The following is a 16,646-nucleotide window of genomic DNA, read 5'->3' as shown; positions in this document are numbered from 1 at the left end:
GCTGTAGCTGTAGCTACACAGTTGAAATGAGTTGAATAGATAACACACACGAGGAAGGTCTTAGAAATAGTTTTCGAGCGTTCCACTTTTCCAAATGTTAATGCTGCGATGGTAGTCTTCTCCGACACTGGGACATCTCCAACGGACAGCGTGTTTGTTTTATGTTAATAGCACTGAATTTGCTTTATTGTAGGTTTGACTTCCGCAATCACAACAGTTTTAATCCGCTTCATTAATTATTTGGCATATTTTCCGGCAAATGGTGCTACATTATAGTATAGCGCATGTGACGATGTCCCTCCAACATTTATAGGTCCACAATGGCGCCTCGGATGTACCAACTTAAATTTTATAACCCAACTACTCGAACATTTTTCAAAATTCGACTTCCAGCCTTTCTCACACTTTCACAACACACACTTTCTCCCTCTCACAACGAAGCAAAGTACGGTCACCCACAACAAAAAAACAAATTATATTCTCCATCACTTTTTTTCTTCAAACTTCCTCCAACGACACACAAAACAAGCAGCATGTGTATCACTATGTTGAAAGTTGACAATGTTTTTAGGCAGGAGCCTCGCGGCTGAGCAGCTCTTTCTTGAGAGGACCCATGAAATTGCGCTTCTCCTCGATGGTCTGGAAGCGACCATGACCCCACTTGCTGGCAGTGTCGATGAACTTGAGGGTGATCTTCTCCATGTGGCGGCGTCTGAAGGATGTCAGCAGAGACTGCAAATAACAATGTCAGGAATGTCAAAACAAATTCAGTTGGCAGATGCCTAAAATGAAAACTATATTCTTTACTTCTAGCTATTGGGGAACACAATACAAATCAACACTAACAATAACAAAATGACTTATTTCTACCTTCCATCATAAAGGAGACCTTGCTCGACAATCGGAAGGAAGGCAGCATGATGGATCAACTCCACACGTTGTTTCAGTGCACCCTGGCAGGGGTGCTATCCACCTTTTCATCACGGTCAAGTCGCATCAGGCCAACGCAGCATATTAAACTGCTTATGTCTGGATCAATGTTAGTTGTGACAAATTATTACCAGCATTTTCAGGAGTTCAGGAGATTTTTGTTAGTCGCAAAGGGGTACATGTATAGCAGCTGGTGTTATCTTTGTGATGGAGAGGTGCACTATTATATCCAAATGAGGCCATAAAGTAAATGACAAGATGAACTTGCAGAGAGCTCTCACAGATGTCCACATTAAAGTGGCTACTTTCCTTTTTTAAATAAGCAGAGCCATCGGTGAAATTTGCTGCCATTCAAAAGACGTCGCACATTTCTCTAGCTGTTTCACTCATTGAAATAATAATAGATTATATTTTATGTTTTTTGTCATTCCTCTGTTATCACTTCTTTCATGGCTGTACAGTGAATTTCTACACTCACAAGCTGGGATTTAAGAACCTACCTTTCTCAGAGTGAGGACTCGCTTGCGAGGTCCAGCAGTTCCGCCCCTGATCATGACAAAGTCCTGACGCACGTCACCGTAGTGGGGGAAGCCACCGACTGGGGTGATGGTCTTCTCGGAGGGGTCAAACTCTGTGGCAGCGTTGTTCTGCACAAGCTGCAAACAATAGCAAAACCAAGTGAATCGTATGTACCATACAAACCAACACAAAACAAGAAGGGCAAAGCCCATATGACTCACATGCTTGACCTTGACCTTTACATGACCTTGACCAAGGTCAAGGTCATCCAAGGTCATGCAACACAAAGCTGTTAATTCAAGACATAGGAAGTACAATGGTGCTTATTGGCTCTTTCTACCATGAGATATGGTCACTTTTAGTAGTTCACTACCTTATTTTGGTCACATTTCATAAGGGTCAAAGTGACCTTGACCATGATCATATGTGACCAAATGTGTCTCATGATGAAAGCATAACATGTGCCCCACATAATTTTTAAGTTTGAAACAGTTATCTTCCATTGTTCAGGGTCAAGGTCACTTCAAAATATGTATACAATCCAACTTTGAAGAGCTCCTGTGACCTTGACCTTGAAGCAAGGTAAACCAAACTGGTATCAAAAGATGGGGCTTACTTTGCCCTATATATCATATATAGGTGAGGTATTCAATCTCAAAAACTTCAGAGAAAATGGGAAAAATGTGAAAAATAGCTGTTTTTTAGACAACATTTATGGCCTCTGCGACCTTGAAGCAAGGTCAAGATGCTATGTATGTTTTTTGGGGCCTTGTCATCATACACCATCTTGCCAAATTTGGTACTGATAGACTGAATAGTGTCCAAGAAATATCCAACGTTAAAGTTTTCCGGACGGACGGACGGACGGACGGACGGACGACTCGGGTGAGTACATAGACTCACTTTTGCTTCGCATGTGAGTCAAAAAATGACAAGTCCATCACTGTTCTCTCTACCTTACATCTTAAAGGAGACCTTGCTCGACAATCAGAAGGAAGGCAGCATGATGGATTAGCTCCACATGTGGTTTCGGTGCACCCTGGCAGGGGTGCTATCCACCTTTTCATCACATCAACTTGCATCAGGCCAACAGAAGATATTTAACAGCAAATGTCTGGATCAATTTAATTTGAGACTAAAAATTCGTACCGACATTGAAATGGAATAAATTGAGGACCAAAATGTGGGGAGCACTGGAGGACCTGGAAAGAACGTCCATGTTCATGGCATCCTCCAGATTCCGAGTCTGACACAACCGTCGTACGAAGAAGAAATGGAATAAGTAAAACAAAAAACAAATTTTTGTTACTGTATTCTGTATTACTTCCTCAATGCAAAAATATATAGATGTGACGTGTCTGGATTGAAAATATGCTTTTAAAAAGTGTACAGAAGTTTCATGCAAATTGGTCGACAATCAGAAGGAAGGCAGCATGATGGATTAGCTCCACATGTGGTTTCGGTGCACCCTGGCAGGGGTGCTATCCACCTTTTCATCATGTGAAGTCGTATATAACAAATTGTATATATCGAGTTGTTTAATTAAACTTGTAAGGCGCTTCGAGCAATGATGAAGCGCTATATAAATGTTCCATTATTATTAGTGTCACTGTTCGCATGCTTTGCAGAGAGACATGGAAGCACCGTCCTGGTTCACAGATTTTGGCCAGGCAAGACTCTCGGTGAAGACAAATCTAGTGTGTTAAATTTCAATCCCTTAATCCAACAGGTTGACTGAGTGTTGTAACATCGCATTCACCGACGCGTTTAACTTTTCTAAATATTTTTTTTAAAGCAAAAACACATTTTCAACAAACGTTTCTTGCTACTGTAAGAATGAGTTTTGAAATTGAAAACGTATCAGCATCTAACAAGTGTCAACTATACAGTTTAGGATACTAGTGTTGCTTCTTGTACCGGAATAAGATTAAGGACTAAGGAAACAAAGCAAACTTAACTGTATTTTTTAACTTTCTTTATTTGGTGTTTAACGGCGTTTTCAACCGTTCAAGGTTATATCGCGAACGGTTGAAATCGCGACAGGTATTTGTTAACAAACCGGACATTGGAATATAAATGACAATCAGAAGGAAGGCAGCATGATGGATTCAATCCACAGGATATGTTCAGTGTACCCTGGCAGGGGTACTATCCACCTTTTCATCACTTGTCAGTAATCAAAACTATTTTCCATGACAAAAGTCAAGACATGGAATGCATTACGAGGCCAGCAGTATCCCCTACCTTTCCATCCTTGGTGTGGACGCCAGCACCGATACGGTAGATCTTCTTGTTGATCTCCGTGCGGTGATGGTAACCCTTCTGACCGGCACGGGCCACAGTGAACTGGACACGGCTGGGATGCCAGGCTCCGATACAGGCCACCTTGCGCAGACCCTTGTGTGTCTTACGGGGAAGCTTCTTGGTATGCCAACGGGACGTCACACCTGTAAACAGACAGGTAAGGTATGATAATATAAAGAGAATCACAACTATATGAAGGCAGATTGATAACCGGATTTAAATAAATTTGGAATAAGTGCTCTTTACAAAAGACGAGTGAGAATTGAGCAGAAACTGTCTCCTGACACCTTAAATAATAAGCTGCATTGAATGATAAGGTGATTTCCTTCCTTCAGCATCTTATCTCCATACAGGAATGTTATATGCTCACATCAGTATTTAGAAAGACCTGAAATGATGTACTATATCTCCCAACAAACCAAGTCATACAAATGAAGTAAACAAAAAAATTAAAAGGGTGTTAAGCAATATCAACAAAATGTACTGACCCTTGACACCACGACCCTTGGTGACGCCGATGACGTCAATAAGCTCATCCTGGTCAAAGACGGAGTTGATGGGGATGGTCTTCTCCAGATGGTCCTTGACCCAGTCCACCTTGTCGGAGATGGAGCCACCGTTCAGCTGGATCTCCATGATGTGCGCTTTCTTCTGACGCTTGCGCAGCAATTTCATCTACACAGCCACACACACAAAAAAGATTTAATAAGCTTACTCAGTAAGGAGTATGTTCTCAAATCCCGCAAATAATCAAAAATAACTCTCAGAACTTGAAGTACTATCCCATTAAAAGGCTTTCCACATTCCTGCAACACAGAGTGAATAGCGCTCAACCATTATCTGAAAACAGCTCCACACACAGTGCAGTTGTAGTGCTTTGCTTTACATCGTATTTCACAAACTTTACAGCACAATCAATTTATTCCCACATGAAGTTGTCAGACTGGGTGGAATTCAAATGTTTGCTGTTATATCAGCATGGGACGCAATTTCCATGGAGGTCATGCAGGAAGGAGTATGACAAATTTACTTTGTCCACAGAAAGCCATATCATCATACCTGGGTGTGGGCAAGGACGCGGACCACCTGGCAGTACTTCTTGATCTTGTTCAGATCAGTCTGGATCACCTTCTTGCCAGAGTCATCCTGCCACTTCTTGCTGTACTTGGTGAAGGCCTTCTTCTTGGAACGAGACCTTTACATCAAACAGAGAATAGCGTCAGCAACGCAAGGCTGAAATTGCAGGTCCAGAAATCTGACTGGTTTTTGTGAAAGTCAGCAAAATCCAGTCACATCATACTGTTTAGATAAAAATGTTTGCATGGAAACACCTATCAGTAGAATCTCAAAATCTGTTCTTCATCCTGTCTTTATAGCTCAAATACCAAAATACAGACTACTGTGCCTGAACAAAACCCTTGTCATTTCACTTATACTGTTATGGAGGTATGTAGATGAATCTTTGTCCCTTTAAAAATGTTTTCCAGAAACATTACCCAACATTACCCGACTTATTGTATTCACCAACAGAACAGATTCATTGTATGCACCTTAGTTCCCAAATCACAAAAAATCCTAAAAAACAAATTCAGTTCAGTCCCTTCCAACTCAAGATACTTTTGCACACGTCTACATTTGTTTGTTTGCTTAACGCCCAGCCGACCACGAAGGGCCATATCAGGGCGGTGCTGCTTTGACATAACGGCACACGTCTACATGAAAATCAGATTCTAACGAAACTCTTGACTAGGACAGATGGACAATATTCATTTGCCAGATGTAGATTTACCTCAGCAATTCAAACAGCTCCTAAAAAAAGGAACAAGCAATGCCTCATTGAGCAAAGTCAAGAGGAGACATGCTTTGCACAAAATCGAACTTATGCATAATGTGCAATGAAGGACGCTCATCAGCAACGCCAGTAACACCACATGAAATAAGGCATGTGCACGTGATCTGAACATCCCAAGTACTGGCAACAGAGATGTGCAGACCACACGCCACATTTTCTTCATGCTGATGAGAACATGACAGACTGAGAGGAGCTCTTTAAATTGTTCTGCTTGCAGTGACACTAGAGCTGGACCTCATGCCAGGCTGAAGAGAAAAAAGCACAGGGGTTAATGCCATTCACCAGCTCATCATTGTGCTAAGGCCAAAAAAAAAAAAATTGTCTGTTTCTGGTAACATGGCTAAAAAAAAATAGGGTCGGTAGGTCGGGATTTTTTTTATTTTTTTATTTTTTTACCCCAAATGTAGACCAATAAAACTAACTTTAAAAATCGCGCAAAGAGACTGGATTCACTATGCATAGAGACAAGACACTCAACACATTTACAAATCGTCAGCGGACTTTCGTTTTCACACGTTTTTGTTGTTCATTTTCTCACCCTGTCCTTTGCCACAAAAAAAAAAAATAATTTTGAGTTTGGAAAAAAAAAGTTTAGGGTCGGCGCCGAAATTTAGGGTCGGTCGGGTGACCAGAAACAGACAATTTTTTTTTGTTGGCCTAACCACAGAGCAAAGATACAGTAACCACATACAACACAACGAAGAGCATTATACCACAATACTCCAAATTAATTCATCAAATTACATACCATACGCTGAAACAAACATTTGTGTACACTAACTTCAAACACAATTGGCAATCTTTAACCCTCGAATTCAGCTGAAACTTTTGTAAACAGAGGCCATGTCATTGAAAGCTCTACTACTACATTGTACTCGATACCACACTATTGCTATCACAATAGACTATGTTCGGAAATTACTTTAGATGGGAAAAAAATAGGGCAAACAAACCCACATGATATTGTATGCCAATCACTAGTGAGAGGTGTAGCAACACGCAACTCAATAATAATTGGCCTATTTTGTCACATGGTTTGTTTAAACCTTTTTTTCCAAGGAAAGACAACCCTTTTCTGCCCATAAAAAAAACTTATTACCAGAATTCGTCTATTGCACTCGTGGCTTTACTTTTCTTTCAACTGGACAGAACAAATGGAACAAAAATCTACCAGTTCTTGTAGAAGCGACGGCGGCATTCCTCGTTCAGATGCTCAGCCCACACTGTCTTGAAGGTGCGGAGTCCACGGGGCGTTTGGATGTAGCCCACCAGTCCCACACACATCATGGGAGGAGTCTCAATGATGGTCACTGCATCTACAACCTCCTTCTTGTTGGTCCCTGTGAAAGTAAAGATGCACAAATGTCAGAACCGAGATGGCTTAGGCCAAAAAAAAAAATTGTCTGTTTCTGGTCACCCGACCGACCCTAAATTTCGGCGCCGACCCTAAACTTTTTTTTTCCAAACTCAAAAAATTTTTAATTTTATTTTGGTGGTAAAGGACAGGGTGAGAAAATGAACAACAAAAACGTGTGAAAACGAAAGTCCGCTGACGATTTGTAAATGTGTTGAGTGTCTTGTCTCTATGTATAGTGAATCCAGTCTCTTTGCGCGATTTTTAAAGTTAGTTTTATTGGTCTACATTTGGGGTTAAAAAAAAAAAAAAAAAAAAAAAAATCCCGACCTACCGACCCTATTTTTTTTAGCCATGTTACCAGAAACAGACATTTTTTTTTTTTTTGGCCTTACCAATTGTATCAACATTGCCAGTCACTTCGTCAAGCCTTTATAAATAACATCCATATTCAATGATTTATCGTTTAGCCTTTAAAACACCCATTTTCGATGTTTTATCGTGTAGCCTGTATAACACCCATTTTCGGGTAATCTTGAACTTTCGCGTGTTAATTTCATAGCTCACAATCCAGTGACATTCTTTACTTATTTTCTAATAAAGTCCATGTAAGCAAGCCAAAGAACATTTGTAGTGAAATTAATTGACGGATTGAGCTCCAAACTAACATAATTAATTAATTTGGTTGTTCAATCGACGAAAATGCACCAAAAATGGCGTACGTTGTCAACCATGGGACATCACTTACACGAAAGAGTTGTCTCCCTTGTCCGCTCATACGGATAATTCCTTCTTTGACCCATGTAAATGCATTCGTACAGTTCATTGGAGTGCATTCCGTAACTTCAAAGGGATATAAAATGACTTATGATTACAAGTGCAGGTTCTACAAATTTGGAGACTTAAATGCCTGATTTATGAATTTAACGCGCTAAAGTTCAAGATTACCCTTTTTCGATGATAAAACAAGATAGTTGTCAATTTCATGTTACAGGACACTGGCCTACCGAGGTCACTATTAAAAAGTTAAGACACGTGGTCTTTTGCTACGAGAAAGAAAAATCTTACTGGAGCCAGGACGATCCACTTCTCGCAGGATGTGGGTCATGCCTGCCTTGTAGCCGATGAAGGCAGTAGGATGCACTGGCTTAGTGCGGTCATCCTTGGGGAAAGCCTTGCATTTACCCCTATGGCGCCTGCTCCTCTTCTTAGGCAAGAAGCCCTTGGATCCGTGACGAGGCGCAGAAAATTTTCTGTGCGACTGAAACACAAACATACACCAATAAATATAAACAAAACTGAACGTGTAATCGAAATTAAAGTTTATTGGCTTGCACTTTACTATTACTATATTCGATGTTTTGAGATTTATTATCCAGCCACAACCCAACCACGTCATGCACTCACCATGATAGCGAAGGAAAAGGATAAGCGGAAGTAGAACGTAATACAGAATGAGAGTTGTCGTTACGGATACGCAATAAAAACAATTTAAATCAAATCATTTCTAAACAGTACAAAGCACTCAGAATGTACAGTTCTTTCCAATAAGGATTATCATTTTTCTTACAAGATTCTTTTAAGTCTCGAAATTATTTGCGACTGCCTCAAAGTCGCCTGACCTTCCGACAGGCACTTCCTGTCCTTCCAGTTTCAGTCGCCGAAGGGTTACTGTCACCTCAAAAGATTTCAGTATGGACGGTGACGATACACCCTATGGCAAGTTTGCACTGGGTCTCTTCAAAATCCTTGATGGCCCCGTAACATACGTGAGAGGTAAGTGTATATTGTCGCAAGTAAGTTTGCACAGTAGAGTGCACTGTCAGTGCACGATCGAGCTCCACTTTCATACAAAAAACATCGCTGATATAGAGTTTGTTTGGCTAGTTCGTTCACTTATTTTATTTAGCAGTTATTGTTACAGTTATGTATTTATTTACTTGCTTTTTTTAATCTGTTATTAACCACTATTTGACTAAGTATTAAAGTGAGTCTGTGATACTGTATTTATGTCTTTCGGTGTACGTCTTACCTGCTTGATCATCATTACATTTTCACGAGCTGCCTAATTCACGATCAATGTATCGCCTTATTACTATATTAGCGAAGAGATATTACAGGTAGGCTACCAAATGACAAATTCATGCATAACAAAATGTAGGTGTACTGTACAAATAGCAACATTGTATCCTTAAACTTAAAGCTGTATGTTTATCACTTTATCTTTATGCGCTGAATAGACCTTATCGGTATTCCAAGCTCTCGCAAACTTCAAAACATAGCAAAGCATATGCGGCTTTAGATTTCGCAAGAGCTGCGAAGGCCGAAGATCGTAGTTCACGCGTCTTTCGAAGCCTATGTGTTCAAAGCATGTCTCACGGATATCTTGCGAGAGCTCCTCAGAATGCCGTAAAAGTCTATTCTTGAATTTCTTCCTGCCTTTTGATTAAAAATAAAAGCTTCAAAATTGTTGGGTAAATATTTAGACTTACACACACAGAGGCTGCCATCAAATAATTACATTCAGTCACTGCTGTTGATATTTCATTTTCATGGTATCTGTGACATGTACAAGTTGAAGTTACAACGGTTATCTGAATTCTTTGTTTTAAAATCTACAGTGAGACTAACCTGTAAAAAGCATTTTGCTTCACTCTCATAAACGGCAGGGCAGTTGAATAATTCTGAGATGGGCTTATTGGCATGTGAAAGGTTCCAAATTCAAACCCCAGCTGCACTTGGTGGGATAAGGGTGGAGTTGTGTGGTTATTTTTAAATCTCCTAGGTCAACTTATTTAAAGCAAAGCAGACCAGCTAGTGCCTGTTCCCCCTTAATGCGTACAAGTACAACTACCGTAAACTACCTTGACTTGTATACGCCCACCCCCCTATGCACCAATTGTGCCCAAAAGTTGGGGGTGGGTGTTTGCTAGGTACTATACCCTTTGTAGGAGCGGTTCCTTAGCCAGAATAACGATATTTTGGTCATTTGGCATAGAAGTGTTCAAAGGATGCCTTATTGCACAAAACTCTCTCTCTCTCTCTCTCTCTCTCTCTCTCTCTCTCTCTCTCTCTCTCTCTCTCTCTCACACACATATGCACACACACACACACAACACACGCATACACACAAACACACAAGGAATTCTGCAATCAAACCATGAAGATAATCTTGTTGCTTTAGTGTCTGTTAAAGGTACTGAACTTGTCAAATCCAGGTGCACGGAGCCCCTGGGGCTTTTAGTCATACCTCAGGCAGCTATCCGTTAGATTAGAAGAACTACCAAGTTTCATTGAATTGCACCCAAAGAGTCAAGAACTGCGATTTTTTTACGAATTAATTTTGTACTCGGACCCGGCTGGTCTTGGTCTTGGTCTATTTTTGGATCTAAATTCAGATCAGGTAGATCACCACATCATGCACAAAAAGACACGTCACTAGCAAACTATGTCAGACGTCATCATGAGTTTGTGTAAAACAAAATGGAGGCCGGAATCACTCAGTTGAATCGAACTCCGACCAAACACCACGTAATAACTAGGTTAATTTATGCACTCGTGTGAACAAGAAACTGTCAAGCTTTACAGATGTCGTCGTTGGGTAGTTTTGGGTTTGTTTTACTACCATAGGATGATTTTTGAACTGTAAATGCACTCAGCTGCAACAAAAACGCAAAACGAAGGCTGTGAGCTGCACTGTGCCTTTAACAAGTTTATAACTTCAAAAGATCTTTGTTCCTGATGACACGGCCCTCTACCCGTTCTTAGTCAAGAAATCAAAGAACACGTAAATCTACCTCTTCAGACATCACTTCCCGCCCAAGATGAAGCTTTCGTTTCTTCTTTTCCCTCCCAGTCAAAAATGTATTGCGATTCTCTAGCCATTCTAGAATCCTTTTTCTGTCCACTCCCCGAAACATTTCCAAGGAAGGGAAACAATTGAAAAACAACAATAACAGCAGACTGAATAATCTTTTTTTTATTTTCCTTGTCTACTCCACTGGTCGAAACTGGGGGGTGGGCGTTTACTCAATACTGGGCGTATACAAGGTAGTTTACGGTACATGTACAAACAAGCACAAGACCAAGTAATCACAGAAAAGATCCTGTTAGTGTTAGGCTTAGAGGAACAACAATTTCTGATTTCCCGACCAACCCTATTTTTTTCTCCGACCCTAGAACTTTTTTGACCCTTCAAAATACAAAATAAAACAAAAACACTTAAATCTGGCAAAACTCAATTTGCAGACTTGCCAAGAAAAGTTAGTCTTCTCAAACATGCATGGGACACAGTTGGTAGGATTTCTGATCAATGGATAGCCACACGCACCTGTGCATGCTAATAAAAGTACAACATAAAACTTTGTTCTCCATATTTTGTTTGACTATTGCTGGATTTGTGTACATATTTGTTGTGCATGCAATTTCATTTCAGAAAAGCTAGTTGAGCCACTGCAGAAGAACCACAGCAACAAGTACTATCATCGCCGCTACCCACGAGTGAAAACTATTGACCAGTGTGAAGTTGGCGACCCAGTGTGTGTGTACGAGGCCCAGGAACAGTACCGACGGGACAAGTATGTCTGTCTGAATGGGTCCTTTTTGGCTCACGTAAGTGTAGCCTATGCGATGCTAACTTTTGTCTGTCTGTGCGTGCGTGCGTATGTATGTGTGTATGTCTGTGGTAGAAACTTTAACATTTGAAGACGTCATATTACATTGACGTCACATTATGACGTACGAGGGTTAGACGTCACGCGATGGAATTACTGAAAGTCTCGGTGATTGTTATTTTGAGCGGGCCGAGACTATTTGGCAGTCGTGTCCATGTAAGTATGCTAACATGCAGACAGACAGATCTAGATCTAGTGTCTCGCTTTCTTGCACAGTTTCACCTATGCTCTTTCTGTGTGTGTGTGTGTGTGTGTGTGTGTGTGTGTACTGTGTGTGTGTATGTGTGACGGAGTGATTGAGTTTGTGTTACTGTTTGTCGATTTCTTACGTGAGCCTTGAAGGCTTCGCCTCTTGTTTTTTTTAATTAGATGTTTACACCATTTGTCTGCAATTCTCATTTAGAATGAGCGATTCAAAATGCCTGGAAGTGTTGGTTTTCAAAATGCTGCTACATGTATTGTTAGTGTTCAGGGCAACTTTTATAATTTAAACAAAAGATAAAGGCAGAGCATCTCAAACATTTACCTGTTCTAGTTTATTAAAAAAAAAAAAATCCTGGTGATAGGGTACATCAATGCTTGAGAGTGTATGGGATTCATAACAAAAAATCTGAGCATATGTGCACATGAAATAGAGCATGATACAAACATGTTTGTCATAAAGCAAGTGTCTAATCCTTAAATAGGTGTTGAACATTAGCTTTAGGGGAGACTAAAGTCGGAAAATCTGGATCTATGTTAAAAGATGTAGGTCGGGGGAATTGTATAAAAGAAAAACAAGTCGCGTAAGGCGAAAATACAATATTTAGTCAAGTAGCTGCCATTTTTCAGCAAGACCGAATACTCGTAGCATCGTCAGTCCACCGCTCATGGCAAAGGCAGTGAAATTGACAAGAAGAGCGGGGTAGTAGTTGCGCTAAGAAGGATAGCACGCTTTTCTGTACCTCTCTTTGTTTTAACTTTCTGAGCGTGTTTTTAATCCAAACATATCATATCTATATGTTTTTGGAATCAGGAACCGACAAGGAATAAGATGAAAGTGTTTTTAAATTGATTTGGACAATTTAATTTTGATAATAATTTTTATATATTTAATTTTCAGAGCTTGTTTTTAATCCGAATATAACATATTTATATGTTTTTGGAATCAGAAAATGATGGAGAATAAGATAAACGTAAATTTGGATCGTTTTATAAATTTTTATTTTTTTTTACAATTTTCAGATTTTTAATGACCAAAGTCATTAATTAATTTTTAAGCCACCAAGCTGAAATGCAATACCGAAGTCCGGGCTTCGTCGAAGATTACTTGACCAAAATTTCAACCAATTTGGTTGAAAAATGAGGGCGTGACAGTGCCGCCTCAACTTTCACGAAAAGGCGGATATGACGTCATCAAAGACATTTATCAAAAAAATGAAAAAAACGTTCGGGGATTTCATACCCAGGAACTCTCATGTCAAATTTCATAAAGATCGGTCCAGTAGTTTAGTCTGAATCGCTCTACACACACACGCACATACACCATACCCTCGTTTCGATTCCCCCTCGATGTTAAAATATTTAGTCAAAACTTGACTAAATATAAACAAGTCGCGTAAGGCGAAAATACAATATTTAGTCAAGTAGCTGTCAAACTCACAGAATGAAACTGAACGCAATGCCATTTTTCAGCAAGACCGTATACTCGTAGCATCGTCAGTCCACCGCTCATGGCAAAGGCAGTGAAATTGACAAGAAGAGCGGGGTAGTAGTTGCGCTAAGAAGGATAGCACGCTTTTCTGTACCTCTCTTTGTTTTAACTTTCTGAGCGTGTTTTTAATCCAAACATATCATATCTATATGTTTTTGGAATCAGGAACCGACAAGGAATAAGATGAAAGTGTTTTTAAATTGATTTGGACAATTTAATTTTGATAATAAATTTTATATATTTAATTTTCAGAGCTTGTTTTTAATCCGAATATAACATATTTATATGTTTTTGGAATCAGCAAATGATGGAGAATAAGATAAACGTAAATTTGGATCGTTTTATAAATTTTTATTGTTTTTTACAATTTTAAGATTTTTAATGACCAAAGTCATTAATTAATTTTTAAGCCACCAAGCTGAAATGCAATACCGAAGTCCGGGCTTCGTCGAAGATTACTTGACCAAAATTTGAACCAATTTGGTTGAAAAATGAGGGCGTGACAGTGCCGCCTCAACTTTCACGAAAAGCCGGATATGACGTCATCAAAGACATTTATCAAAAAAATGAAAAAAACGTTCGGGGATTTCATACCCAGGAACTCTCATGTCAAATTTCATAAAGATCGGTCCAGTAGTTTAGTCTGAATCGCTCTACACACACACACAGACACACACTCACACGCACACACGCACACACGCACATACACCACGACCCTCGTTTCGATTCCCCCTCGATGTTAAAATATTTAGTCAAAACTTGACTAAATATAAAAAGAGTTGCCATTCGCAGACCTGTGCACATCTACGGTTTCTCCGTAATTTCTCCGATTTTTATATGCAGAATACGGTGCTACAGAATTTTAATTAAAATTCCGAAATTCCGATGTTGTACTCAACAAAAAATTATACTTTTTTCTGTTTTAAGATGTTTTGACCAATTAGTTGGCCGTTGCGCTGAAAAGACTTTTTCCGATTTACCGGAAGCGCGCGTGTTCTCAGCATTTAGTCTTTGTTCTTAGACTTAGTTCGTCCAGCGTCTGCGTGGCAACTTGTGATTAAAGTGAAACATGGAAAAGAGGAGACACCAGCTCTGTCACCAAAGAAGAAGAAAACGGCACAACAGTGCTGGAAGTCCAGTTATTCTCAAGACAACCTGGAAATCGTAAAATCGCCTTCTCCGACACCTGCAAGAACTTCACGAAAGAAGAGCTTGCAAAGCTAAAATCTGCCCACTACTCGACTGTGCAGGCGAGGAAACGCCAGGCTGCTGCTGTCAAAAAAGCTGCTGCCGAAAAAGCTGCTGGCAAACAGTCCAGTGATTAATGAATGTCAGAATGACGAGACCAAAGACATTTTCAGAACAAATGTTACAACAGTGTTGACGTTTTACCTTGGCTTGTTAATAAATAGTAATTCCCATTCTACTGCATCATAGTGTTTCAGTTTGTGTGCTTTGTGAGCAGAATTATGTCTTGAACTGTCGTTACAGCTTACTACTAAAACATTTTAAAAACAAGAGGCGAAGCCTTCAAGGCTCACGTAAGAAATCGACAAACAGTAACACAAACTCAATCACTTCGTCACACATACACACACACACACACACACAGTAAGCGGCATAGGTGACACTGTGCAAGAAAGCGAGACACTAGATCTAGATCTGAATGGCCGATTTCGAAGAAAGAACTAGTCTCGGCCCACTCAAAATAACAATGACCGAGACTTTCAGTAATTCCTTCGCGTGACGTCTAACCCTCTTACGTCATAATGTGACGTCTTCAAATGTTGTGACGTCTTCAAATGTTAAAGTTTCTACCACAGACATACATACGCACGCACGCACAGACAGACAAAAGTTAGCATCGCATAGGCTACACTTACGTGAGCCAACTACTGAAATTTGGTTTGTTTACAACTGATGAGCGTTTTGAGTGTGCACAGGTCTGCATTCGTAGTCCTATTGCATTTAAATCAAAATGTCAGTAATTGTACTGGTGTGTGTGTGTGTGTGATCTTTTCCAGACAAGTGGACAGTGAGATTGTAAAGATCTTGCGCCAAAGGAGAATGGAATGCGAACAATGGGAAGGTCCTGATGCCAAGTACAAGTGCAAAAAACTGGCTGAGGACTACGATCAAGCAGCTGTCAACTGGTTTATCAAATGTGAGCTTTGGCAGCATGCTTTAATTGCTTTATTATTGTGTGTAAAGATCATGACAAAAAAAACGTAAGGACCAGAAATCAGTGAAGAATGTCAAGGGTCAAGATGCTTCACTTATATTTTTTTTAATAATCTTTGGATTACAAGAACGTGCTACAAAGAGAGCTCTTTAGTTTTCTTGGGTGTACAAATTGAAGGTTATTTGCATTGCATTACATTTTAAAAGAATGCCAAATATACATATAGTTTCCTTGGTTTTCATTGCTTCTTTACAGTTAAATGCTTAATCTAAACAAGAAAGTGACTGTGGTGAGATGAAAAAAGTTTAAAAAAACAAGATATCTGTACTCACCGATACAAGAACAGCACAAGAGAGTCTGAATTTTCGCTTATGTAAGCTTCATCAGGAACAAACAAACACAAAAGGCAACAAAAAGCAGACGTTAAATGCTTGATAACAAAGTAATTGATGCTATCTTCTTGTGTGTTTCAGATGGTGATATTGGTGCAAACGGCAATGTCATTGATGCTTACATGAAACAGAAACACCGCCTTCTCTGGCACCGACGTAACCCTGATAAGACCCTTATTTAGTGCCCAGAACCAAGACTTTAGTCACTTAATTAGTGCAGGTAGTATTACAGATGTGTTAGGTTTATGAAGTGCTACATGCAAGATTTCAAGTACTTGGTGTGAATGTGTCTTACGTTTGATTTGCAGTTCTATGGATCAGAGGAGAAAAGTCCTACTACCTGATTTCTCAAGACTGACCAATCAATGGTACATTTAAAGAAAGTTCTGTTAAAATGTATACATTTGCAACAGATATTTGATTATTAAAACATTTGGAGAAAAAGTCATTGAACTTGCTTGTGAAGAATGAATGCATACATACCACCATTCTTCCCCCCCCCCCCCCCCCCCCCCATAATTTGTCCCTTTTCTTTGACTAATTTTTTGTAGAAAGGTTGCAGAATGGTTCCAATCTGCTGTTGGTTTAAGAGAATTATTTGAACAATCATGTCCTCAAATGGCACTGTTTAAACTGCAGATCGGTGTTAAAAGCACTCTCATGCAATCCTGAGCAAAACTAAGTGTGAAAATAATGCTTGGAACGCTAATGTATTGGACATGTAAAAGAACCTCTTCACATTTTTTT

At 39.7% G+C, this 16,646-nt stretch overlaps 2 protein-coding genes and 1 long non-coding RNA gene across 3 annotated transcripts in view; 2 read left to right on the top strand and 1 right to left on the bottom strand.

Moving 5' to 3' along the window:
- LOC138959462 (uncharacterized) overlaps positions 1 to 16,646 on the top strand; it is a 381,943-nt gene that overhangs the window by 362,419 nt on the left and 2,878 nt on the right. The window lies entirely within an intron of this gene.
- On the bottom strand, positions 474 to 8,250 carry LOC138959460 (large ribosomal subunit protein uL3-like). The gene is made up of 7 exons (XM_070330960.1): positions 8,028 to 8,250; positions 6,777 to 6,945; positions 4,813 to 4,948; positions 4,242 to 4,428; positions 3,694 to 3,896; positions 1,431 to 1,586; positions 474 to 732 (listed from the first exon to the last, which is right to left on the bottom strand). The coding sequence occupies exons 1-7, from the start codon at positions 8,233 to 8,235 to the stop codon at positions 568 to 570; spliced, it is 1,224 nt and encodes a 407-aa protein (XP_070187061.1). The 5' UTR covers positions 8,236 to 8,250; the 3' UTR covers positions 474 to 567.
- Positions 8,574 to 16,347, top strand: LOC138959461 (NADH dehydrogenase [ubiquinone] 1 beta subcomplex subunit 10-like). The gene is made up of 4 exons (XM_070330961.1): positions 8,574 to 8,735; positions 11,395 to 11,536; positions 15,350 to 15,489; positions 15,981 to 16,347. Exons 1-4 carry the CDS (start codon positions 8,654 to 8,656, stop codon positions 16,079 to 16,081), a joined length of 465 nt encoding a protein of 154 aa, XP_070187062.1. The 5' UTR covers positions 8,574 to 8,653; the 3' UTR covers positions 16,082 to 16,347.

Source organism: Littorina saxatilis, linkage group LG2 (genome assembly GCF_037325665.1).
Source record: "Littorina saxatilis isolate snail1 linkage group LG2, US_GU_Lsax_2.0, whole genome shotgun sequence".
Classification (NCBI taxonomy): domain Eukaryota; kingdom Metazoa; phylum Mollusca; class Gastropoda; order Littorinimorpha; family Littorinidae; genus Littorina; species Littorina saxatilis.
The sequence above is the reverse complement of the archived record's forward strand: the minus strand, read 5'-3'. Positions and strand labels throughout refer to the sequence as shown.

Excerpts from the sequence above, each read along its gene's own strand:
- LOC138959460 (XM_070330960.1), bottom strand. The coding sequence starts at position 8,235 with ATGTTTGTGTTTCAGTCGCACAGAAAATTTTCTGCGCCTCGTCACGGA. Across the intron at positions 4,949-6,776 it reads CGTCGCTTCTACAAGAACTG|GTCTCGTTCCAAGAAGAAGG; the intron begins GTAGATTTTTGT and ends TTTGATGTAAAG. Across the intron at positions 733-1,430 it reads GAGTCCTCACTCTGAGAAAG|TCTCTGCTGACATCCTTCAG; the intron begins GTAGGTTCTTAA and ends TGTTATTTGCAG.
- LOC138959461 (XM_070330961.1), top strand. The coding sequence starts at position 8,654 with ATGGACGGTGACGATACACCCTATGGCAAGTTTGCACTGGGTCTCTTC. Across the intron at positions 8,736-11,394 it reads CCCCGTAACATACGTGAGAG|AAAAGCTAGTTGAGCCACTG; the intron begins GTAAGTGTATAT and ends ATTTCATTTCAG. Across the intron at positions 11,537-15,349 it reads GAACAGTACCGACGGGACAA|ACAAGTGGACAGTGAGATTG; the intron begins GTATGTCTGTCT and ends GATCTTTTCCAG.